General features: G+C 42.4%; 1 protein-coding gene across 3 annotated transcripts in view; it reads left to right on the forward strand.

Moving 5' to 3' along the window:
• Positions 1 to 834: 834 nt before the first annotated feature.
• Positions 835 to 27,181, forward strand: part of POSTN (periostin) — a 61,674-nt gene continuing 35,327 nt past the window's right edge. The window contains exons 1-7 of one of the 3 annotated variants that reach the window (XM_083169763.1): positions 835 to 1,046; positions 2,320 to 2,418; positions 22,776 to 22,840; positions 23,022 to 23,179; positions 23,683 to 23,847; positions 25,063 to 25,209; positions 25,742 to 25,883. In XM_083169763.1, coding sequence (XP_083025889.1) covers positions 925 to 1,046; positions 2,320 to 2,418; positions 22,776 to 22,840; positions 23,022 to 23,179; positions 23,683 to 23,847; positions 25,063 to 25,209; positions 25,742 to 25,883 — 898 coding nt within the window. In that variant the 5' untranslated portion in view covers positions 835 to 924. The remainder of the gene's footprint in view (positions 1,047 to 2,319; positions 2,419 to 22,775; positions 22,841 to 23,021; positions 23,180 to 23,682; positions 23,848 to 25,062; positions 25,210 to 25,741; positions 25,884 to 27,181) is intronic. The other 2 variants (XM_083169764.1, XM_083169766.1) reach the window with 2 other exon arrangements.

A 27,181-nucleotide genomic window follows, 5' to 3' on the forward strand; every position in this document is an offset into this window, starting at 1 on the left:
TCCGGGCTTTGTCCGGAGAGACAAAATTTAAAGTAGGCAAGTATGACCTAGCGACCATATCCCGCTGTAACACCATTAAGTCTACCTTCTTAGATTTTGCTATTAATACCCCTTTCACACTCGCAGAGCCGGGTCATACCTGGTAATGTGTTCCTGGATGCTTCCCAGGACTCTACCCGGGAATGTACCCTTTCACACTGCACTCCTGGGATCGACCCAGGACAGCCCCATTCACAGTGATCCCGGGAAATCCCTGCAAATACATATACATGTCATTAGATATGGACTCCAGGGCTCTGAAAGCTGACATCAGCATTTGTGAGCCCAAGAAAGCTCCAATCAGCAGCTTTTTTAAAGTCCCGTGTACCCAATCCCGGGTACGGGACCATTCACACTGACCGCATCCCAGGTCGATTCCGGAATCTACCCAGGTCAGGACCTGGGTAGAAATCCCGGGATGTTCATCCCGGGATATTCTTTCAAGACCCTTTCACACTGAGCTAAATCCCGGGTTGATGCGCGTTCATGTGCAATAACCCGGGATATTTTTGCAAGTGTGAAAGGGGTATAAGTAAGCATCTGGAATTCTCCCTCCATATGTGCATGCATTCAGTGAAAAGTGACTAACACAAAATATGTAGCAAATAATAGCGAGGAAAATGATTCACTTTTCTATTACTCACATTTTGAGCAGTGTAACATTTATTTTCCTGGAAGGGAAGAAAAAGTTACACTTGGCTTCCAGAACTTTAACTTCACTGATTTCAACAGATGCTGATCTTTTTAGAGGGTGGTACACCAGTCTCAGGTTGACACAATGTTCCCCTCCCACAGAATTCCAGGCTGTATATAAACTGTGTTCAGCTCTATATCATTTGGCAGTTCTCCCTTTGTCATTTACAGGGAGCTTTTGAGGACTACAAAATGAAGGCTATATTTTTGTCCATCTTTACCATTTTTGTACTGTCTGCATTTGACCGTGCAGACAGTAACGCTTACTATGACAAAATCTTGTCACACAGTCGCATAAGGGCCAAAAAAGAGGGGTAAGTATATTAATTCATTCTTGCCTATTAGCAATAACTAAACTTTTAATTACTTTTTCTTGGGATGCTGCCCATAATATTAAGAAGTATTTCTGCATAACGTACTTTAAGCTGCCTTTCAGATTTATATTCTAACTTAGCACTTTTTATTTTACTTTATTTTATATTTGAATTGACCTTGTTACATCTTTTCATGGACTGCAAACGCCAGAAGCTCCAAGACAAAGAACAACTTATTATACAGCATAGGCAAAGCCCTTTGTGATATCAATTGCTCCTGAAATGTTTTTGCAGCTTTTTTTTTTACTTTTTGCCATTTTGCTATTAAGCAATAAAATAAGGACACAAAAAAAAACTTTTTTTTTAGCTTTTACTTGTATTTTTAATAGACTGCAAAATTGAATTTTAAAAATTGTGATATGTTAGGATTTGATTGTTCTGTGTAGACATCGAGCATTAAATTGTTGCTATTTATTTCATTCAAACAATACTGGGTTTTTAAGTTATCAGTTTTATTTACAATACAAAATGACAATGAATACTAGAAGTTCAAAGGAAAAGAGGATTTTTGTTTTTGGCAAGAGTACAAGATAAAATGTTAATGTTATACAGCGGTTTCCTAAACTATAATATCAGTTTAGAAGAATTTAGGACACTTAGGGAGGAAATTTACTAAGATGAGAGTTTTATTATACATGGGATATGGGCAACCAATCAAATCTACTTATTTATTGAGCACCTTCTAGAAAATAATAAATAGTAGCTGATTGGTTGCCTATAGGAACATCTCATGTGAAAAAGCACTTCCATCTTAGTAAATATCCCCCATAATGTATTGTTTGCTTAGCTGTGTTTAGTATTGTAGACACCAGGGATGGGCATTGTTAACACTGATTGCTTTCCAGTCTACTGCAAGCTGCTAAAGTTCCAGGGGTTAACCTTCTAGAGCACAAGGAATTTTAGAAGGAAAATGAGTTTGGTGTGGATTACTGCCTCAGTGCTAATGGATGGGAGACCCCTGTAAAACAGAATGAGAAAAGACCCATAAAAGTAGTGTAACATGTTCCAGGTGACCTGGTGGACGCTGTTAACTTAAGCATATATAAAGCTTTCTTTGTTTCACCATTAATTCACCAGGAAAGGGCTTTGTGAAGTACCATTTTCTAGGAGTTTTCGGTATTATTATATTGTAATAACTACAGCCAAGTATTAACCCCCTTGCAACCCACTCCTCCCCTCCTCCAAAAAAAATAAACTTCTTTTTCCTTTTTAGTCCAAATGTCTGTGCTCTGCAGCAAGTTATGGGGACAAAGAAGAAGTATTTCAGCACTTGCAAAAACTGGTACCAAGGGGCAATCTGTGGAAAGAAGGCGTAAGTTTTTTACTAGTTCAGTTATAGTATTTTTTTTTTGAACTGTCATTATTACATTATTCATTTATAACTGCTAAATAAGGACATGTGTTCTAGCGACACAGCCAGTGAACATGCAGTCAGGAACAATAAGTCAAGGAGATGTTTAATATTAAATAAAGTTTCTGCAAAAGAAAAAAAAAAAGAGAGGCATAGACAAAGCGAGTGAGGTCAGACAAGTCCCCTCTGAGTTGCCTTGCAGACCATGCTGAATAATAGCTTCCTGCGGAAAGCTAAATGCATTGAACAACTTTTTTTTATATGAATTATGTCTGAGACTTTACAGTACTCACAGGCATGCAGACTACAATAGAGAATTGTTTTGAAATATGATTGTGTAAAACATGTCTGTCTGGAATAGATGTAGAATGGACTACAGTATATTGCTGGAATTATGTTCTGCGTGTTACAGACATTAGTAGACAGAATGGAAATGCTGCATCAGTTGGGCACCATTCATTGGTAATGCCAAAAAGCCTTCTTGCCCTCCTTATGCTGACACTTCTTTATTAAACCCAAGACTCAAGGTGATTCTGACCTAAAGTGTTAAATTGTTTGTGTTTGCCATCCGATCTGATCCCATGTGTGAGTGTCGGATAGGAGCCCCTGGATTGCTTTTAGTGCATGCGCTATATTGCAGGAAGTTTGACTGGCATTTCCAATCCCTCTAGCCCCCAATCCAGCCCGTCAGATATATCTTATGGTAAATTGTATACTATAAGATATAGCTCATGCGATTTATCTTGGCTTGATCAATCGCACGAGATATAAAAAAATGACACCAAAGTACCAAATCAAATGGAATCTCTCCTGGGAAGGTCCAGGGGGAGTTCAAGGGAAATCACATCCGACTTCAGGGTCAGACATATAGTTGTAGTGTATGGGGCCCTTCACAATCAATCTTCAGTGTGTTTGGCACTGCAGAATCCTTTCAGGATTGTGTGGTCCTTAGACTCTAGGGTGTGACACTTATATCCCTTTCACACCAGAAATGCAGAGACCAACCCGGGAATTAAATTCCGAGGACATGCAGGGACATTCGCAGGTTGGGCCCCGTTTATACATGCTTTTGAAGCAGGGACACCCCGAGTCAGCACCTTTCATACTCATCCTGGGATGACCCTGCATTTCTATGAGAATGTCATTAGAAATGGACTTTTGAGCTTATTCACAACTTGCTGTTGGCTACAGACGATGCCAGGATCTTCGCAATGTTATGGTTTATCTGGACATCCTTAACAGTGACTGTTATCTGGCGCCGGATCTCCTCTTCCCCTGTTTAAAAGCTTGCTCACCCCATTATTTGTCCAAGACATTCTTGTCTTTCAGGCTTGCAGGGGTTACATAGCACTGCTGGGGTCTGTTGTGCCACAGAATTTGCACAGTGACTTCCTGCAGCTGTGAGATGCCTCTGTGCATCTCTGGAAATCCACAACAACAGGAAGGTACCGTGCATAGCCAATCAGCAGAGGCAGAGGCAACAAAGGAAGGAGGGACATGTCCCTGCACCTTTCATATTGGCCAGTAACCCGGGAAGGTCCCATGAGCAACCCTTGTAGCTAGCAGGGATTTTGGCCCGGGAGCCTTTCACACCAGCACTAGACCCGGGTTGTTCCCAGGGCCAACCCTGGAATTTTGGCTGGTGTGAAAGGGGTATTATAGAATGATCAGTGTATATAATAATTTAAATAATTAAAATATTTAATGACCATATTTCACAATTAAAACTTAAAACTTTAGGAATACACCCCAAACCATATTTACTAAGATCTGCTTAGGCAAAGCTGTCTCAATAATGTTTAGAAACTTTTGTCCCCAATGGCTTCGCATACTATAGGTACAGTACACTGAGTCCTATGATAGAAATAGTTCCATGCTCCTTATGCACAGCACTAATATCCAATACCTGGAGTAATGCTTATCAGAGTACATACAGTATAGTTATTGAACATGAACATATATGTATTTTTTGGTAAAATGAATTTCAGGCAACTTACCATTATTAGTATTTGTGATTTATGACTGTGTTAAACATATTCCGCTGATTATGAGATATAGATTTAATTTTCTATGTATAATATTTTTTTATTCAGTGTTTATTAAACTGGAGTTGAAAACACTCATTATAAATAGAAACAATTAGTGGTAAAGTAATCACTATTTACTAAAAAAAGTATACAAAAGAAAAGATTTTACTGCTATATTTAGCTTGATTAGTTACAGTATCTGTATTTATGTTGGTATAATCCTCGTTTACTTGAAACCAGCTAATATCTATGATCCAGTATGTGATAGATGTGCACAAGTTTTGTACTGTATATATAAATTAGTTTTCCCTTTCCATGCCACTAGGGGGAGTTCTTCTGCCTTAATCCAAACCAGGCTTTCTATTAATTCTGCTCCTGGAATTGGATACTGAATAATTCATAGACTTCCACTAAAAGTGTGTAAGGAATTATTGTGTGACCTTATCACACGTGTGGCACTAAGTGATGTTCTGGATTTACAGAGAGGACATGTTGTTGGATGGCCTCTTTCTGTTAGCAGAATTTTTCTATGATAATAGAGATATCCATTCTGTAATTTAGAAATACTGTATGGTTCAGATGGGCAGCCCTAAAAAGAAAAGAACAAAAGAGATGGAATGCGTAGAACATTCTAAGCACCATTTTATTCACAGAATTCTCATAATCAGTGTTAAAAATACCTGAAACTATTTTCCTATCATACTGTACGTGCAATAATGTCCATGTTAGTTTATTCTATAATTATATAAATATATGTGCATGAATATACCAGACACACTTTACATGGACTCTTCTGTGAATTACACAGTAACATCAGGCACCAACGGGTGTACCCTAAATGCCACCGCAAGTCATATGTGACTATCGGCCAGGGGTATCAAGCTTCAAAAAGTGATAGAATGAACAGTAATAACCAGCCAGCCAATCAGCTCCTAGCTGCCATGTTACAGGCAGGGTTTTAAAAATGACAGGTAGGAGCTGATTGGCTGGTTGTAATGATGCTCCGCTTTATCACTTTTTGAAATTCATACATCTGGCCCTGAGTCATATCTGCCGCACCGCCCACAAATCCTACTGGCTCCACTTGTTATGTCTGCCTATGACCTTACCTTCTACCAATTACCACCTCTCACTCCTGCCTATAACACTTCTCCTGCATCTCTGCCCACCTATAGAGTTCCCTAGGATCCCTACTCAGTCTCTCTGTTCCATCTTAACATCTCTTTATCAGGATGACACTACTTCCACTCATACATCCATTCATGCACCAGCGCTGCTTTCCCAGTCTATACTCTCTCTGACCACAATCCCTCTTTTACAGCCCTTCCCTTTTCCACTAGATTGTTAGCTCTCTGACAAGCAGGATCATCATTACCCTTTTTTTTTCTTACATGCATTTAGTTTGCCTACCTTGCATGCCCTTGTTGCAAATAAGCCTCCATTCCCCCCATAGTGTTTCTCCAGAGCACTGTGGCACCTTAGAAAGCAACAACAATAATAATTATCAGTATCTATCTACATAAGATACACTTGGGCAACACAAACATAATTCCCCTTACAAACAGCATTTACACCCGCCAACTAAGCTACAAAGTTACATTCAATGATCCCAATACTATACCACACAGGTGCTGTAGGCTTAAGTCATAGGGTCAGATTTATCAAGCATCAAAAAGTGATAAACAACCAGCCAATCAGCTCCTAACTGCCATGTTACAGGCAGGGTTTGCAAAATGACAGATAGGAGCTTATTGGCTGGTTATTTATCACTCTCCACTTTATCGTTTTTTGGGCGAGATGTAAAGCCTTGAAAAGTGATAACATGGAGAGTGATAATACACCAACCAATCAGCTCCTACCTGTCATTTTTCAAACACAGCTTGTGACATGGTAGTTACGAGCTGATTGGCTGGTGGTTTACCACTCTCCGTTTGATCACTTTTGAAGCTTAGTACATCTAGCCCTTTGTAGCTTGATACATCTGGCCAAAAAGCACTTGCATCCCCTTTCTAACATTGCTCTTTTTATAACTGTAAAATGTACAGAATTTATTGGGGGGCAATTCAATTGTTTAATGGGTGCTCATTTCACTTCAGACAGGAAGGTATGCAATTGTTTAAGTGCCCATTGTTTATTGTGTTGATCATGCCCTTACTTGCTGGGTTTAGCTGAATAAAATGGATAAACCCAATTAAAATTACTATAACCTTAGTGTATAGACACCAAGGGTGAGTCAAGTTTTGCCCTTATAATCCTGCTGAGTTTTAAAGGGTTGTTCTCTCCTTGGGCCAGATTTACTAAGCTTGAAAAATGGTAAAATGAAGAGTCACAAAGTAGGAGCCAATCCTAACTGACGTGCTACGGGCTATGTTTGATGGCAGTTAGGAGCTGATTGGTTGGTGGCTTATCACTCTCCATTTTATCACTTTTCAAGGCTTAGTACATCTCACGCTCTAGGTTTTCTATCAGTAGGCATAGCTGGATTTATTAAGCTTAGGAACTAGTGGGCTTCAAGGATTTTTGACAATCTGTGTGGGAATGGTAAAACAATATAATTCCCAAGGTCCCATAAGGGTCTTCATTTACTTGTTTAAGCTTTGCTGCTGTGTTTATGTAAGAAGCATATGGATAGAAGTAACAACTAATCCTCATGGAAAGCTGTTGTGATTATCCTGACATAACTGATCACTTTTAAAGTCTTTTATCTTTTTCATGATAAAGGATTCACTTCTGCATTGACCAACATGACTAGTATAGTGGCCTGTGCCAAGTTGTTTTGTGGGATCCCACTTCCTAGTGGCAAATGTCTTGCTACTGTCTGCACATTTGCCAAATATTCACTGTTTTGTTCAGAAATAGAGGGTGCCGGTGCCAAATTTTCTCTGAAACGCCCAGAAAAATGACACTAGCCTCATCCCGACTAGACCTTGTTTTGGGGTGCCACATGATCCCACCATTGGCCCAAGTGCCTATGTGTAGTATAATAGAAAATGACAGCCCCATATTATATGGGACATACGTGCGAATTGGAAAATCTGACTCGGATATTTCAGAAAAGTTTTTACAACATTTTCCGGAACTTCAGGCTAAGAAATCAAACAGATAGACAAAATGAGAGCAGTTACCAAGGCATTCATGTGTGATAGCATATGGTCTTAGTTATGGGCAAACATAATTTTTTGGGACTTGTTCTGACCTCTGGGGTCATTTGTCTTGACCTCTGGGGTCATGTGAATGAGGTAGAGACATGAGCACTCCGGCCTTTTCCTGTTATGACAGCTTTTGCCAGAACCATTACCTACACTGTCATATTCTTATCCACTTTCACTGCACTTTGCATTAATACAGCAGAACCTGCTTTCAGAAATATGTCTATGCATCTTAATATAGGTTTATGGTTTTTATTAGATGATCATGTGGGGAAATGTAATTAAAATGTGGCTGAATTTACCACAAGTCTTGAATAATAAATCTTCTATTACCTTGAGTATTGGAACTTGACCCCTGCCGGGAAAATATGTGGGACTGCAAATCTACTTGAGTTTCTGCTGTAAAATATCCCAGAGGAAAGGAAAATCCTTACCATGAAATCAAGATTTGAGCGCGTTCTAAAGAAAACGCCATCTGTTTGCCATTAAAATCACATGCTCCAACAAATCCAACTTCCAAATCCAGATATTGTTAGCACATTTACCTTTCTGGGGGAAAAAAATAATTCATAGGGGAATTCCGAGATAGAACAACACCGAAAAGTAATATGTAGTGTAAGAGACTGGCTTTTAGTTTCACACTATTAAATACTTATTAATTCTATAATATTTATTCATTGAATAACTTCTGCATCACAAGTAATGTCAACATACAGAACATATGTAATGGCTTTGTAACGCAAACATTATATAAAAAGTAATTTACACGATTTAATTGTGAAATAGAAAGCACATGTTACTGGTGGTAGTAAGCATATTGAATGTTGTTGTATCCGGACCCCTAGGTCGACCATGTCTAGCTTGACATTCATTAGGTCGGCACACTATGGTCGACAGTCAGTATGAATGTTTTACATATTCATGGTCGACAGGGTCTAAATGTCGACACATGCTTTAGGTCAACCATGGGATGGTTGACAGAGAAAAGGTTGACTCAAATTTTTATGGGTCCGACAAGTGCCGACAGGTGGTATTTCATGCCCTACCATCCATTACAGTGTGGCGGGAGAATACGATAGTGTGCTGAGCATAGCAAGGCTTCATGCCTGAACCATAGGGAGCCATATGAGTGGACGCAGTGCAAATTTTTAGTGTTCATGTCGACTGGGTCGACTTTTGGAACAAAAAAAGTGAAAAACTTGTGTCAACTTTTTGACTGTTGACCATTCCATGGTCGACCTAAAGTTTGTGTTGACCTTTTGACCCTGTCAACCATGAGTATGTTGAACATTCAGTGGTGTCGACCTACTGATTGTCAACCATAGGGTGTCGACCTAATGAATGTTGACCTAGCATAGCATAACCTCATGTTGTATGAAAATGCAATGTAAAACTAACATATTGCATCAGAGTAACATCAGTAACTGAATTGTAAGATAAAAGCAAAGGCAGATGTCACAAAGCAGAGAGAGTTAGATTTGGGGGGGGGGGGGGGGGTGTTAGATTGATTCTGTGCAGGGTAAATACTGGCTGCTTTATTCTTACATAGCAATTTAGATTTCAGTTTGATTACACCTCACCCAAATCTAACTCCCTCTGAAAATGTTACATCTGCCCCGCCTGCAGTGCAGCATGGTTGCAGAAATTGCAACCTTGTTAACATGTCTGAACCTGGCGCTAGGAACAATCTGAGGCCTGCAGCTTGTGTTCACGGATCGTAGTTCACGTTCAAAGTTTACACATTTCTAAAATAAACTATTGTAGCAAAGTTATTGTGTTAGTGAAAAATGTATGTTATTCTTCGAGGTTCAGCGTTTACACTGGTAAATAAGGTTGGCAATATAGGGCTTGATTCTGTGTCAGGCAGATCTTGTACAATGGACACAAATAAAAAAAATAATGTGTCTGGCGTAGCTGAATTACACATTTTTGTGCATGTCCATTGGATTTCGATTTTGAATGGAACTTGGATGGATCCTTCTGTGAAATTAGACATTTTTACATGGTTAGGTCTTAGCCAGTTTAAATGTGTTCGACCATATTTATTATTTATTAACAGTTTCTTATATAGCGCAGCATATTCCGTTGCGCTTTACAAAGCTTGAGTTTAGCATAAGAGATCAACATCAGAGCTGGTTCCTGCATCTATGGACCGTTCATCTTCCATCAATCTAATTAGAGGTCAGTGAATGTGACATATTTTATTTGATTTTATTCCATTAGTAGAACCAAAAGGCCCAGCTTTCCCTCAACCAGCTATTAGTATATCCATTCTTTTTAGTAGAGGCAATGACCACAGATACCTACGGAACTAAAGTGATAGTGCAGTGAGTCATTAAGTTACTAGTTCTTGCTAAATTGATAAGTAACTATACCTATTTCCTCCCACATTCCAAAAATATACAGGTAGGTTATTTGTTGCCTAACAAAAATTATCCCTAGAATGTCTGTGTGTGCGTGTACATGTGGTAGGGAATGTAGATTGTAAGATCCACTGGGGCAGTGACTGATGTGAATGGTCAAATATTCTCTGTAAAGCGCTGCGGAATGTATGTGTGCTATATAAGAAACTGTTAATAAATAAATATACAGTAACTTCCCTGGGGAAATAAGAAAAGCAAGCTTCAACAAATTTATATCTATGCATGTTGCTGCACATCTCAAATGTCTATTCAAACCATTTCTGGGGGATGAGGTAGTCATAAATCCCAATAAATAATCTAGACTAAATGCTGAGACTTCACCTCTATTGCAGGTTTTGTGGCAGTGTAATTCATACCGGTGACAATTATACAGAGAGACACAACCAATGTTTTTAAAGGGACAGTATCCATATTTGTTTATTTTTTACATTAATTTAAATAGTGAGTGGTTGGATGTAGATACAATTCCTTGTTATAGGACTTTACATCATTTACATATAAGTATTAGGTCACCTTGCAGAATCCACCTTTCAATAGAATGTAATTGTAGTCCACTATGTCTGTAGTTATTTCCAGAGACCTCCTGGAATCAGTCATTTGGAGTTGGATGTGGTGATTATTCTCTAACTACAGGTTGAGGGAATCACCTAAGGCTAAAACCAGTTGATATGGGAACATCTTAGTGCTTGGTCACGTTCATCTTAGGGCAGGACACATTGGGCCTGATTCAGACATGATCGCTAGGCTGCGTATGTTCGTAGTGTTGTGAAAAGGTGAACAACGCCCGCCGCCCCACCGAACACCCCCCCCCCCACACCGATCCAATCCCCTCACTAGCATACAAGGGGATGTGTACGCTAGCACATCCCCTTGCATACGGCCTAAAGGAGGGGAAATCTGCAGTGGTATGCATGGGGTTTTTATGGGCGTTCCCCTGCTTCCACCCCCTGCCTTCCCCCTTCCCGCCCCTCCTGGAGGGAAAGGCCCGGCGAGTACAAAACTCCATTCGCTACTGGAGTTCGCACATACGCACATTTGTATGCATTGCATACATTGGGGACTGGGCCAAATTTGGCCCACTATGAGCGAGTCTGAATCGGCCCATTGTTACAGGAAGCAATGTCTATACAGTACAGTATGTACATGTTGTTATATTACAGTTACTTGACTTGGGTCAGCCAAACTCTTCAGATATAGCAGACATAATCCAAACCATGACTTCCTTCTGATTTTACAGTAGAGGAAATTGCAGATAGAATTCCAGATTGAATATTATATTTAGGTTAAAGAAAGGAAGGAAGGGAGGTCACGAGCAATCAACTCATAATGATGCATGATATATGTCTAAGAATAGAATGACTGTTTATAAGTATACATGCCAATAATATTCATAATGCAGCAGTTTTAGATCCTGTTTTGTTTAATACTATTACCATTATCCGCATATAAGGGCTTAACATATTGAAATATAGAAACTACTTGGAACATCTACTCTGACCCTTTCATAGCTATATTTGGCCATGAAGATTACAACTGGTCAGGAGCGGATTAAGCTTTCGGTCGGGCCCCGGGCCCCTTTCCACTTGTCATTACTGGCTGCAAACTGCATGGGAGAATATTACACTGTCAAAACACAAAGTAAAGGCAGTATAAACTTGGTCAATGGGTAACTGCAGGGTGGGGGATAAATATATATCTATGAAAAGCATGTGTTTGTTCCTCTGTGAATTACACTGTTGGAGACCTCACAGGCTCAGTGCTGCCTCTGATTAAAAACCCTCCCATGATGAGGCTGCCACTGCTGCTGCTGCTGTCTTCCATGGGCCTGAGAAGCATGTGATGATCTCTATCAATCAGAGCTCAACACAAGCTTCTCAGCCTCTGGCCTCTTGTGCAAAGTCTCATGGGTCAACTCCCAGTAATGCACTGATCACTTGTGCAGTCTTGGCTCCCGATACTCAGCACCATTAACCATTGTCACATTGGTAGAAAGGTGAAGCTGCAGCACTAAAATTAAAATAATAAAACAAAATACATGCTGACCACAGTGGGCTCTAGATAGAGGAGGGCCCAGGGGTACTGACCCCCTGCGCCTTCCCCCCCCTTAATCCGGCCCCGCAACTGGTACCATATGTTCACCTCTAACATTTAATTTCATTGCAAAAAAAGAACCCCATAAACAGCTTAGTTTCTGAATATTTAGGAAACCTAGTATATAGGTATAGAGTATGGTGGGTCATGCATAGTTGGACGCACCCTGGTTCCATAGAATGCCAAAGTCAGTAGGTCAAAGCCTGAGGTTTATTCTCCAGTTGTGCCTATCTATGCTTAGTGAGACACAATGGGGAGCAAAGGTACTGTCTGGTATGGCACAAGTCCAGTAAGTGCTTCTCCTTACACCCCATGTACAGAGGAATAAGTGGCCTATACACCTCTTATCATTCGTATCTCTAATGTGGCTGCCTCTCACCTGGTGCACATCTCATAAACAATACTAACCAGCTCGGGGGGGGGGGGGGACCCTTCCTCCTGTTCCAGGAGGCTAGGTAAGTCTTCAATAAACTACAGTAAACAGGCAATTTAGATACTATACAGAACCACAATGTATTTTTCTCTGGATATTATGTCAATGGTGTATGTTGCATTGACAATATTCACATGTGTTATTGGTGTAAATTGCTTCCAACTGTAGGGGACCCCCTATATGGGGTATGGTTCAACCTCAAAAGGTTGATATGCAGATGATTGACACATGAAAAGATTGACACAAGTTTTTTTATGTTTTTTTGAGCATCAAATTGTAGGTCTCAACACATGATAACCCAATTAGCATAACGCATCGGCACAGAGTACCGTTCCTAGTCATAGTTTACGTGGATGGTAAAGTATTAAAAAGTTTAAAAATTGCAAATCATTAAAAAAAATGTGTGTTGCCATATGTTGTGTCAAACATTATCATGTCGACAATTTGACCCTGTCGACCTTTTGACCATGTCAATTATATGTATGTTGACCATACGGTGTCAACCTTTTCACCGTTGACCTATGATCCAAATACCAAATGATCATTGTTCTGGATCCTAATTCTGGAAAATACTGTTAGTATTCTCGTGGTATGGTAAATGATTTGTGTATCTAACCTGGTGAGAGAGATTATATTGCGGCATTACGGATTGCATGGGTGGGATTTTTAATTACAAGCATCCTTCTCTGGATTCTAAATATTTATTACATCATTACAAAGGTGCTCCCAATTGTATCCCTTTCTTCTCTATCATTTGTCTGTTTGTTTTGGCTGAGTATTTTCTTTGATTTCAAAGCCATATCAAATCAAATCGAATTAAAACAGAATTCATCTGGCGACAACACAAAATCAGCCTTTTGGGATGCTAGTTACGTTTTGATATTAATGTTATTAAACCTTTGTCTTGCAATGAGAGCAGATACTTGGCTATGAATGTTTTCTAAATTAATAATACTTAAAAAACATAGTAAGGGAAGTAAATAAATTCTGCTACTGCATTATCTGCTTTCAAATTTCAGAGATTTATGGGGGATGAACGTCCATGGAAAATATGGTAGTGTGCTCTGATTAACTTTGTTTTTTTTTCTAAGGAAAGTGCTTTTGAAGTTTGAGAAAATGCAGAACAGCGAGTTTTACCATTAAAAAAATGGTACTTGTGTATTATCTGGGCGCCCGATTTTTTCATTGCATGCCACTACTTAAGGCATGCGATGCGATTTTTCATTGTAAAGACCAGATTTTTAATTGTATAGTTACCCATTGGTGATTTCATACCCCCACTATCCAACTACGCATGGAGTTGATTTTATATAGTGTGGCGAGCGCAGCGAGCCACCGAGCCCGAAGCGTGGCGAGCGCAGCGAGCCCCGCAAGGGGACGTGGATTACTTTACATGTATTCTGCGTCCCCTCGCGGGGCTCGCTGCACTCGCCACGATCCGGGCTCGGTGGCTCACTGCGCTCGCCACACTATATAAAATCACCTCCGTGCGTACTTGGATAGTGGGGGTATGAAATCACCCATGGGTGACTATACAATAAAAAATTGGGTCTTTACAATGAAAAATCGCATTGCATGAATTGTATGCCACTATATTGCATGCAATGCGATGCGATGTGATGCAATACAATGAAAAAATATATAATTATATTTTATAGGTTTATTTACGTCTGTAATCATTGTTTGTAGCCCAACCAATAGCATACCTCCCAACTTTTGAAGTTGGGAGGTCGGGACGTTCCCGAAAAGGGGGCGTGGTCTTGAGAAAAGGGGGCGTGGCCTCACGGGGTGACGCGAACTCCGGCCACGCCCCCCGTTTTCGCCGCTCGTCGGCGCTGAATAGATGCTGTGCGCATGCGCACAGCGTCTATTCTCGGCAAGCTGGGGGGCTCCCAACTGTCCCCCCCACCGCGGGACAATGGCGGCCCCGGGCGGGACGCGGGAACGTCCCCGAATATCGTGACGTTCCCGCGGAAATCGTGACAGTTGGGAAGTATGCAATAGTTGTATGCATGTACTGTATGTGATTAATCGCATATCACAGACCTAAAGGTGCATTAAAAAATATGATCTTTACCACTTTTAATGACCTCCTTTAACTCTCCTGTTTCCATCTGGATAATGCTATTCAGCAAACTTTCTGGGGCACACAGCTATTCTTGGGCACACAACCACTCATGTACAATAGCCATCAATGTGTTGGAAAGCAGTAGCCATTTTCTTGTAGCACACATTCTCCTTATTTTTGTTCCCTGTGTTTCCACTATGATGGGTGGAGAGTAATGATTATTATTATTATTATAATTTTATTTATAAGGCGCCACAAGTGTTTCGCAGCGCCGTACAAGGGAACAATGTCATTGTTTTATGGCACACACCCAGCTCAGTCTCAGAGAATTTGTTATAGTCTTGATGAAGTGAGAGTGATTACTACTAATTGTGGGATTCCATACCTCCCAAGTGTCACGATTTCAGCAGGACAGTCCCGATTTTCGGGTCCTGTCCCGCTGTCCCACCCACGGCCGGCATTGTCCCACTGCGGGGGTGGCAGTTGGGAGCGCCCCCCCCCAGCGTCTATTCGCGGCCAAATATGGGGTTGTGGCTAATTTGCATAAGCTGCACACTCATTTGCATAGGTCCCGCCCCCTTTCCGGGCGCGTGCGCGGCTTTGCCGCACGAGTGTCCCTATTCCAGCAGCCAAGAAGTTGGGAGGTATGGGATTCTAGCTGACATTTGACAAGAACTGAATGAATCAATCTTTCTAGCAGGGAATTCCAGTTTATTAGAAGACTAGTATTTCCTACCTCCCAACTGTTCCGATTTTGGTAGGACAGTCCAGTTTTTCTGGGACCGTCCCACCTGTGGGTTGCAGTATCCCTATGTGTGGGGGGCAGTTTAAAGACCTTCTCTCCCTCACTACTGATTTGCAGAGCAGTGGTATATAGATGATGTGCTGTGTGTTGAAAGATGCAATGGATTTTGTTTTAAATAGCCATTAGGAGAGAATTGCAAAGTATATTGGGTTTTAGTTTCAACTCGGTGAAATAGGAGATTCTAAATAATATTATTTATACTAAATTATTGTATTTTTTACATGGGAATCTAGAACATGATCACTTGTGAAGCTTTGAGTTTTTCCAGACATGAATCTTGAGTTTTTGCAAACACAAATTCCCACAGTTCTAAAGTAGTCTGTGTAGTAGTCTCATTATGTGCGAGAGGATGATAACGTGTGCTTCATTTTATAGTGACATTAATTATCTCGCAAATGTATGTATGTATGTGTGTATGTATGTAGTGAAGATGATGTCATAATGTTGTAATCTAATCAACTAAACCTGTTACTGTCTAGTAGCAGATATAACACACCATAGAATCATTGATTCTCAAGAAACTTCCCTGTACATAGCTTCCCGTCAGGGCCGCCAAGAGATATGCCGGGCCCTGGTAAATTGTGGCGTGGCCTCTGCAATTAGGCCACGCCCCAGTGTATTACGGGGAGAGTGAAAAAACCCTCTAAAGTCGAGGGAGGGAGAGTTATTGTCTCCCCACCCCTTCAGCAGCAGCAGCACACACCTACAACATGCGCACCTCATGTTGTACGTGTGTGCTGCCGCCAGGGAGGGACGAAGGGGGAGGGGGTCGGACCAGGGCCCCTCCAGCAAGCCTGGGCCTGGGTAATTAGTCCCCCCCCTCTCAGCGGTCCTGCTTCCCATCATGTTATGTTTTATTATTTCATATTGTTACTTATGCATTTCCAATGAGTCGGGTGGTTCCTCTTTGCATCTCCATGACCTCTTCTCCCACTGTTGGATTAGATGTTATGATGTGACTTCTTCTTATGTAAATGAGTAAATGTTAGCATTCAAAGCAGGTTAGAAGTCAGATGACAGAAAGTGGTTTCATACATTTATGTAGTTTACATGAGTATCAAAATGGCTGTCTTCTAGAGCACTGACCACTGGACAGAGGCACCGATTGAAAGTGCAATTTATTGATACTGGCTATTATCTATTGATCGCATATGGTATAATTATAAAACAGTCCTTGGTCAGATAATGCTGATCCAAGCTTTTGCCATGCTTCTTCCAGTAACAGCTTCCTCACGCAAAGCATGTGTAAGCTTATTAAAGTGCATAGTTCCCTTAGTTATTTTGTAGAAAAGGTAAATATCCCCTAGCTGTAATAAGGAGGAACTGCAGTAGATATATCTGTTATCTCTGTTATATTTGTTATCTCCAGTTTTTTTTAATCGCCAATCATTTAGTGTAAATGATTGCCGCTTTAAAAAAATAAATTGAGATTTCCTACCAAATCTCTCACTTTTTGACTCTCTCACCCTATTACATTTCACCCGTGTGAGTCTGATAAATGGTCATAATTTCTGACCTTCTGGTTAGGGAAACTCTACCACTTTTCTTTTGGAGATGGGTTCTCCGTATCCCTCCCAGTTGACTCCTCTGATGCATGCGCAGGATGATAGGGGCACATGTGTTGTATGTCGCATGAAGCAGAGCCCTTTGCTGAGACAGTACTTTTCAGAAGCTACAGATGGAGCCAACCTGCCAGTGTGACATCCATAGCGGTGGCGGGCATTGGTGGAGGCTGGCATGGGGTGTGGCTGGCAGACGGGGACGCGCGAGCAGCTTACTTGCTTACGTGACCCATCAGCAAGGCAGCTTGAGACAGGGAGACAGACAGGGAGCGGGCAGCCCGCCCAAATGTAGCTCTCTCTGCACATGTTACTTCTGCCCCACCTGCAGTGCAGCATGGAGTGGCTCAGCCGTGACATGAGATTTGCACTGTCGTAGACTACTACACTGCACATGTGTGAACCAGAAAGTCAGGTTACAACTTCACAGATCCTGTCATGCCCATTTCATGAGGACATTGTGGGGGTGAGAGGGTGCCCTACTGTCCTGTGTGTCTGCGGTTCTCCAGAAGAACCTTCAGGAGCGTAGGCATAAGTACTGTATGAGTGCATTGCAGTTTTCATGAATATCATGTATTCAGATAAAATGTATGTCTCTGGGCGTTATGTGTCTTTTCTGTTTTTTTATTTTATGTAAAACATCTCTGCTTATTGTCTGCACCACATTTCTCAGTTAGCCAAGCTTTAGTGTAATTAATTGCTTCCAACAGGGGATTACATTAAGCCAAGATAAGATGATTTGTTTGGATAACCTTGCATGGAGCATCCCCCGGGGCTCTGGCTAGGGTATGGAGATTGTTAGTAAAATCTATTGAGAAAATGGCCGGGCAGCTGAACAGACAGGAAGCATGCACAGTTCCCACAATAAAATCTTTGCGATTCTCTGTTGCTTTGCCGTGCAGAAGAATGGGAACATATGCAGTTAATTCGATATTACAAAGTCATCTATCAATAGGGCTGGTACATTGATGATCGTTCCATTTTGATGTGAGGTTCGCTTGTAACATTTTACAGCCAGAATTCATGGACAGTTTTCAACAATTTTGTTCATCTCTTTTGGATAGGCAAAAACATGCTAAATGTCAAAGAGAACGGGTGCCGGACGGGGTCCCAACAGTCGGGATCCCGACAGGCATTCACCCGACGTCGGAATCCCGACTGTCAAAACACCGACAGCCGGGTTCCCGGCGGCCGGCGGCTATTTTCCCTCGTGGGGGTCCACGACCACCATAGAGGGAGAATAGAAAAGGTGGCTCGCGTAGCGAGCCACCATGCCTGCAAGGGGCTTAGTTGTGCTCACCATGCTTTCTGGGTCCGGCCAGTTGGGATCCCGAAGTCAGCATAATGACTGTCGGGACCCCTATACCACACCCAAAGAGAACAATGGGCCTGATTAGACCTGTACGACCTGTATGCTCACAGCCTGGACTGACTTTTCTATCACCAACTGTCCTCTGAATTTGGGGCGGGCGCTAAAGTACAAACCAGGATAAAGTACCAGAGCAGGCTATAGCGGTACAAGCCAGTATAACATAAAAGAGAAGGCTATAGCTGTGTAACATAACAGAGCAGGCTATAGTGGTACAAGTCAGGGTAACGTAACAGAGCAGCTTATAGCGGTACAAGTCAGGGTAACGTACCAGAGCAGGCTATAGTGTTACGAAATTAACAGACAATATCAAATTTAAATAAAAGCAGATGTGAAGGGCTGATAGAATCGATATCAGATTCAGTCAGTATGATAACAATCATCCGTAACAAGAAGCAAATGAAACCTACTGTACCACGGGTGGTGTACAGAACAATACATTACAGTACAAGTGCCAGGCATGGAAGCCCATTTGTAAGTGGACACATAACATCAGGTCACTGTGTTATATGATAAAACATACACTTAGCAACCCATGAGCTGTCATTTAAGAACAGCAGGCCTAATAATACCCAGAAATGAGGTCAGAATAGGTAGTCCTATGACTGGCTAGCCTCCATACAAGGGGCTTATAAGACAGGCATTGCAAAGATTTGGCCACATATACAGTAACTCTGTATTTATTTGACGCAATGATGCAGAATACTTTTTTAAAGCAGTTGGTATAACAACTGTTGGAGAGTCTAATTATTTCACTGAATGTAAGATTTATAACCTATGTCCATCATTTTCGTGTGCCCGGAAAGGGGGCGTGGTCTTGCACAGTGATTTTCCATCCCTCAGCAGTGCAGAATAGATGCTGAGGGCAATGCATGTCTATTCTCTTCAGGCTGGGGGGACTTTCAACTGACCCCCCCCCCCCCCCCTCATGGGACACGGGAACGTCCCCGAAAACCGGCACGTTCCCGCAAAAGAGGGACGGTTGGGAGGTATGAATAAAACATTGAAATCTGCTTCACTTACATTACATGTTTATGTTTGCTGAAATCTATCCATGGTTTAGTTGGAAGAGCTTTTGCGTTTATGACTTTTGCATTTGAGGTGGTTGTGGTTCATTTCTGTCCTCCAACTACATTATGTTTTGCCTCTAGAGAAATGCACACTGCCGTTGTCCAGGTGTGTTTTGATGCCTGTTATGTACAATAGTTGTTTATTTATTTATTACCGGTTTCTTATATAGTGCAAACATATTCCGCAGCGCTTTACAGAGTATAGTTGAACATTCACATCAGTTTTTGCCCCAGTGGAGCTTACAATCTATATTCCCTACCACATGTACACGCACACACAGACATTCTAGGATTAATTTTTTGGAAGCCAATTAACCTACCAGTATATTTTTGGATTGTGGGAGGAAACCGAAGTACCCTGAGGAAACCCACGCAAGTACGGGGAGAATATACAAACTCTGCAGAGTTAGGGCCACAATGGGAATCCAACCCATGACCTCAGCGCTGTGAGACAGTAATGCTAACCATTACACCGTCTGTGATGCCGTCAAGACTTGTTAAATAGACTGATAGTACTGTGTACTGGTATTACCCCCACACATTACCACCACTGTAGCCACACCTACTGTACCACTTAGTTGTGGATTATTAGATAGTGCCTTGACAGTTAATTGGTCAACACCAAAAGTTTGACATGCAATAGGTTGATGGGGTCAACATGAAAAAGTTTGACATAAAAAGGTCGACATGGTCACAAAATTGATATAAAAACATGAGTTTTTCACATTTTTGGTGTCAATGTCGACATGAACCACCAATTAGTGTAATGCGTACCCTCGCTTTGCTCACCATGCTTTGGTGCTGGTGATTTGCTTTGTTCAGCACACTTTGCCGTTCCTAATTTAGTCCACGTGGTATGAAAAAGTACCAAAAACAAAAAAAATTGTGCCTTCCTATTCCATGTCAACATTTTGACCATGTCAACCTATTGCAGAATTTCATGTAAAATTTTTGACCTTGTCGAATGATTGCATATTGACCTTTTGATTGTCTTTCTGGACACTGTAGCTCTATCAACCGTAACAAGTATCAATAATTAGATACATTTTTTTAAAAAAACTGACATTTCGACTTTTACTAAACTCTACTCCCAAGTTTTCATGCCCTACTGATCTAATACTGAGAATGTTACTGGCTTACCCATAGGCGGTACAATATCTTCAGGGCTGTCTACATGTAAGCACGTGTCTCAGGTATGATCGCCTTCAGCACACAGCTTCTTAAGTCTAAAAGAAGCAGCTGTTCCAGATCATCATTCTGCATTGCTAATCCAATCTAAGGGCCATGTGCACATATGCATTCGTGAATAAGCCCACCACCGTATACATTTGTGCATGTTATAGCTATTGGGGAGCTTGCATATTATCCAATTCAATTCTGTTGACATCAGCCCAATGATGTAATGGTGATGGTGCTGTACCCCTTAGAATCCATGAAGCTCCTATCCTCTGAAGCAGTTAGGATGAAGATATATCCTATTGGTAGAGGCGGAACTACCAATGGTGCAGCAAGTGCATTGCACCGGGGCCCCTGAGAACTAAGGAGCCCACTGCTGCCACCCACTGTTGTGTGGTATATTGTGAACTTGGGGATGAGTGGATGAGCGGGACCCAAATGATATTTTTGCACCTGGGCCAGAATTTAATACCCTATAAAAATGTTCAATTGAACATCCACTTGTTCCATTGCATCATGTAATTGGTTAAAGATTTGTCATTTCAGACCTACAGTACACGTTTATAAATGATGTATCAATCTAATGTTCTAGTATAGTAAATTCGGCCATAGTCAAAATCTCAAGTAAATATAGTCAATATTTTATAGTTCTGGGCTAGGGAGTTCAAGGGAGATTGCAAAATCGTACATAGCTAAAATCTCACCATGTGTATGCACCTTTAGTGTTATCCAATCTCCACCACTTATATCTTTCTACATATCAAAGTCTACAGTTCATGCTGCACAATATTTGTACTGTGCCTGGAATATGAGTCCTCTGTAATGTCCCGTTCTGCCCATTATGCTGTGAGTAAAAACTTGGCTCACAAAACCCATGGGAGAGGTGAAAGTGGGGGGACACCAGGTCACATAAAGAGAAAACAAAACTGCCTGCCATGTAGAATTTCTCGCAGTAAGGTAGACTGGTGTAATATACTCCAGGCTGTTCTAAAAACACTGGCTGGATTTGGATAATGGTCTCTTTAATCTTGATTTTGCTGAGTACGGCTAGTGTCTGAGCTATTTAACATCATGTATTAAAATAAGGAATATCGTTGAAGGGATATATTACAAGCAAGTTCTATGAAGCCCCTTATGACCCCAACAAGGGAAAACAGCCCCTGAAAGTCGGGATCCTGACTGTCGGGCTTTTAACAGTTGGGATTCTGATGTCAGTCTACTGAACATTGGAATCCCGACTGTTGGTAGGCTATCCGGCACCCTGCCCAGTCAGATAGAGAAAATCCCATTGCTAACTTGTAAAAGAATTGCAAATGGATCACTACTTACAATCCACATGCAATCCCCGAACCATCAAACAGTTTTTACCATCTGTGCAAATGTGAGTAGCTCTTAAGGCTTCCCCCAATCTGTGACTGAGACGAGGTGGAAGTCATCATTGCTAACATCACAGACCCTCCTCAAAAAGGCCTGGGCCCCTTTTTCACAGTATACATGCCATGCCACGGCATAAGCAAAGATGTTGCCACCAGATGGGACAGCAACATTAATACAAATGGGGGGCACCTAGTAACTAAAAGAAGCAAAACGTTATGCAACAAAAAGGATCTGAAAATCCTCCACAATGCTACAATATACCTGGCACATGTCTATGCCCCCCCCCCTCATCACCTGTGTCCGGGCAGCCTCCTGCTGTGCTTCTCGGACCAGTGACCTCCTCCTCCCTGCACCGCTTTTGGGTGCAGGGAGGAGGAAGCTGCGGAGCACTCACAGTCGGGTAAGGGAGTGGGGACCCGCTGCACATTGCCGGCCAACGCTTTTGTGTTAATAATCGCATATGTTACTGCATATGCGATTATTAAAAATGTGAATGCCGGCAATGTGCAGCCGGGGTTATTAGAGAATCCCGCCCTAAATGTTTGAATATTCCCTCTAATCTAATGCTAAAGTCACCAGTAGGGACTAGACAGCACCTTGTTCAACATTTTGGCAGCAAAAGTGAAATTAAAAATGTTACTTTGTAGAACAGCTACTGTATATTTAGCAATACCAAACATTTTTGTTATTATTAGTGAACACTGAAATATTGTTGTGCGTTTATTGTATTTATTCTACATTGTATAACTAATTATTTTTTGCTCTAAACAGGACTGTTCTGTATGAATGCTGTCCTGGTTATATGAAACTGAATGGTCAACAAGGATGTCCTGCAGGTACTAAAATGTATTATTTTAATGGAAGTAAATTAAACCCCTAGTCCTAATCAATTCTAAATAGTATAGTAGTGTGTTCCTGACGGATGTTGTGTGTTCAGAGTTTGTGACCCCAAGGATAATCAAAGAATGCAGATAAAATCTTATTACATTTTTTCCCTTCTCTCTCTTGTCTCACCAGTTGCTCCTATTGACAATGTGTATGGAACTCTTGGAATTGTGGGAGCCACATCAACCCAAGATTACTCTGATCGGTCTGACCTGAGGAAGGAAATTGAAGGAGTTGGGTCCTTTACCTTCTTTGCACCCAGTAATGATGCCTGGGACTTACTGGACGCTGTAAGAACATTAGTTTGATCCTAATTATATTTCCACTGATAAGTTATAAGAAACATTTACAGATGGAGCCCCTCTCATTCATTGCCGCGCTCGCCAGAATGTCCCCGCTGTCAAGCGCTGGCGGAGAGGGACTCCATCTGACTGGGATGCGCGTGCGTCTCACACACATGTGCGTCCCAGTCTCTTGGCGGCTGGGCAGCGGGTCTCTGCCCCATCTCTGCTTCAGGGAGATGGGCAGGGATGGGGGGGGGGGTGCAGGGAGTTGGAGGCAAGTTGGGGGGACCAGCGTCAAGGTGGCAGGGACCTGGGGGAAGCTTCATCAGAACAGGCGCATGCATCTCGTGCGCGCCCCATTCCGACGACTGGCGGGGCTGGTGAGTCTATCGCCAGCCCATGCAAGCATGAGGCCGGCTCCATTTGTAAAGTTGACTTTATTATTAATAATAATAATATTAATAAATATATATTTGATATTGCTAATATATTTGCTCTTCGGTTTTCAGGAGGTCCGGGCATCACTGCTAAGCAATGTGAACATTGAGTTGCTGAATGCTTTGCATTACCATATGCTAAATAAGAGAATGCTGACCAAGGATCTCAAAAATGGACTGACACTAACCTCTATGTTCAATGACCAACCTCTCCTGATTAACCACTACACAAATGGGGTAAGTATTTTACTTTATTTAGTGGCACCATGGTCCAGCTAGGAGGTGCATGGGAAATCATGCACTTTCCCCACAACTATGCTTACATCTTTCCCACCTGTAACTCATTTCACACCACATTGTTGATCATCAGTATGGACATTATACAGAGCAATAACAACTGTGGTTCAGTTCATCCACGGGAACCCGCACGCAGGATATTCAGTGCTAATTGAATACTCTCCTAAGTCAGTAAATTGCAGTGTGCTGAATCTAGGTAGTGTTCACCAGTTGAAGCCTTTACATCAGGGGTGGCCAAACCTGTCCTCAAAATCTACCAACAGTTCATTTGTTTCAGGAAACCTGTGGATCTATAGTAGGAATGAATGCAGCAGGTTTGAAATGTGACAGTTAGTAATGACTACAGTTGCGCACTGGCTAGGTAGTCTGAAAAATGTGGACCGTTGATAGATCTCGAGGACCAGTTTGGCCAGCCTTGCTTTACATGAACTAGGTCCTCCTGAGTGATTTAATTTTATTATGGGGATTGTTCTAATTGGCTGCTCAATGGCCCTTATTCTGATCGGTGCGGCCGGATCCGAATATGCGGCCAGCACCGCGCGTCCTAAACCCCGCCTTCCATACGGATCGCCAACTCCGTCCGAACGCGGTAAGAAGCTGTCCGAACGGACCGCACGTGTATTTCTCATGAATACACCTCCTCCATCTCAGGGAACCTCCCCCATCATTCGATGGTCGCAGACCATCGAATGCAGGACCGAGTGGCCAGGCAGCTCCCGCAACCTCAGACCACACGGGCATTTCTCCGTGCAAAAGCAGGGATCTGGGCGGGCAGCTGACATCCGGCAATGTCATATGTCCGCCCCCTACACGTGCGTCATGGCCGCATTACCATACGTACGCCCAGCGTTTGCATGGGAACGCCCATGAAACGTGGGGTGTAAACATATGGTAATGAGCCCAAACAGCCCTTCACACCCCTCTCCACCCCCTGTTCGTAGTGTACACATTTCATGCGGAATGTGGCCGTGCGTCCCGCTCGCACATGCGCAGAGACGCCTCTGCACATGCGCAGACACAAAACATCGGCGGCACGAACGCACGCGGATATTACCGCACCAACCAGAATAAGGGCCATAGTTACAATACTTAAAAGCATCGTGGTATAGCTTCATTCTGAAAAAAAACTTTTTTGTCTTTATTAATTTATTGCAGATTGTTACAGTTAACTGTGCAAGAGTTATCCATGGTAACCAGATTGCCACCAATGGTGTTGTTCATGTGATCGATCGTGTTGTGACAGCTGCTGGAAACACCATTGAGGACTTCATTGACTCTGAAGATGAACTGTCATCTCTTCGAGTAAGTGTTTCAAGTAGTTCCATAAGATATGACCACAATACCATGGACTTTCCCTATCATGGTCATCTGATGTTACCAGTTAGAAAGCCTACTGTGCGACTGTCAGTAGAGAGTCTTCTTGCAGCTGCCACTCTCAGGAAGAATACCCAGCCCCTCTGCTTCCTGGTTCCCTCCCCTCTGTGACTTTCTGTAAAACCATGAATTCTACGTAGAGGACCATTCCCTAGGAAAATGTGAAGTTACGATGGTCAAGCTGTTCCAATGTTCCAATTAAGATTTTCCAATCTTCCATGTTTTTGCCAGGGTGTAATATTGCCCTCACTACTTGTATTTACTGCTAATGCTAAATGAGGACAATATTTGTTCATATACAGTATATCCTCTGCACTGGATTGCTAATGTCCCCTTTATACCGGCAAGACAAAGTTATACTGGTATCATTCATTTTTAAGTTTTAGATAAATAAATTATCATTGCAAACTACAGAAGAAGAGACAACAATAGAAAACCTAACATTCAATGTGCTTTTCAGGCAGCTGCTATTGCCTCAGATGTTTTGGCGAAACTTGGAAAGCCAGGACATTACACTCTGTTTGCTCCAACTGATGATGCTTTTGAAAAACTTCCACGAGGTGTCCTTGAGAGGATCATGTCCGACAAGAAGGCTGCTGAGGGTATGCTTAAATGACATTGTGAAATGTTACTAACTTAGAAGAGTTGGATGCATCCTACTGTACGTTCAAAGTCAACGCAAGTGGCTGACATTATAAGTCTACACCCTGATGTTTATAGCTGGGAAACATAGTCAGAGTTCGGATGCAGAGAGCTGGGATTTTATTGGGTGTGCCTGTGTGGAAACAGAGGGCTGGGTAGGTAGATGCTGCCATGCCATGGTTGTGCTGTGGGTATGTCGTTGGCAATGACTGAACCTTTTTTCACTGTTGCCTGGCAGTGGTGACAATTTTTCGATGTACCTGTACATTCTGAGCCACAGTATGAGACTTTTTTATGTGAAGGGGCAGATTGGAGATGCAGCCAATGGACATCTCTGTACAGATTTCATTACATGTGTCATTAGCACGCATTTGCATACACACGGCATACAAATAGGAAGCCACAACTGCAATGCATCCACCTCTGAATAAGGCCATCTGTGCAATATTAATATGAGATGCAAACACTGGCTTCAGCATGACGAAACCCATGTGTTTTCTTTACAACCGCCTGTACCACCGCCCACTATGTCCCCAAACAGCATGATTATCAGACTTTGGTATCTAGGGAACTGTAAATGATCCTACATACTAGGATCTGCACATGTGCAATGCAGGGTACTCTTTACTTAGCACGGCGCCCATCGCGGCCATCGCGGGCATTGAATGCACTAAAAAATCGGGTGCGACGCGACCGACGCGATGCCCGCGATTTCCCATAGGGAACAATGTTAAATGTCTCAATTGACCCGATTTTCCTGTTCAATGCCTCAATTGACCCGATTTTTCCATAGGAAACAATGTTAAATGGCCCACAGAGGCCAAATAGGCACCCTGAAGTGTGAAATGGCCCCCACAATTGTTAATGCCACCCCACGATCAACGTGAACCCGAAGCGTGGCGAGCGCAGCGAGCCCCCGAGGGGCGGCGGTACGCGTCCTACGACCTTTTCATACCCCCACTATCCACGTCGGCATGGAGTTGAGAATGGAATAGTGTGGCGAGCGCAGCGAGCCACCGAGCCCGAAGCGTGGCGAGCGAAGCGTGCCCCGCGAGGGGACGCGGTTACCTGTGAAGCCCGCGAAGTGACGCGTTTACCTGTGATGGTATCCGCGTCCCCTCACGGGGCTCGCTGCGCTCGCCACGCTTCAGGCTCGGTGGCTCGCTGTGCTCGCCACACTATTCTATTCTCAACTCCATGCGACGTGGATAGTAGGGGTATGAAAAGGTCGTAGGACGCGTACCGCCGCCCCTCACGG

Source organism: Crinia signifera, chromosome 2, assembly GCF_055691185.1.
Source record: "Crinia signifera chromosome 2, ASM5569118v1, whole genome shotgun sequence".
Taxonomy (NCBI): Eukaryota; Metazoa; Chordata; class Amphibia; order Anura; family Myobatrachidae; genus Crinia; species Crinia signifera.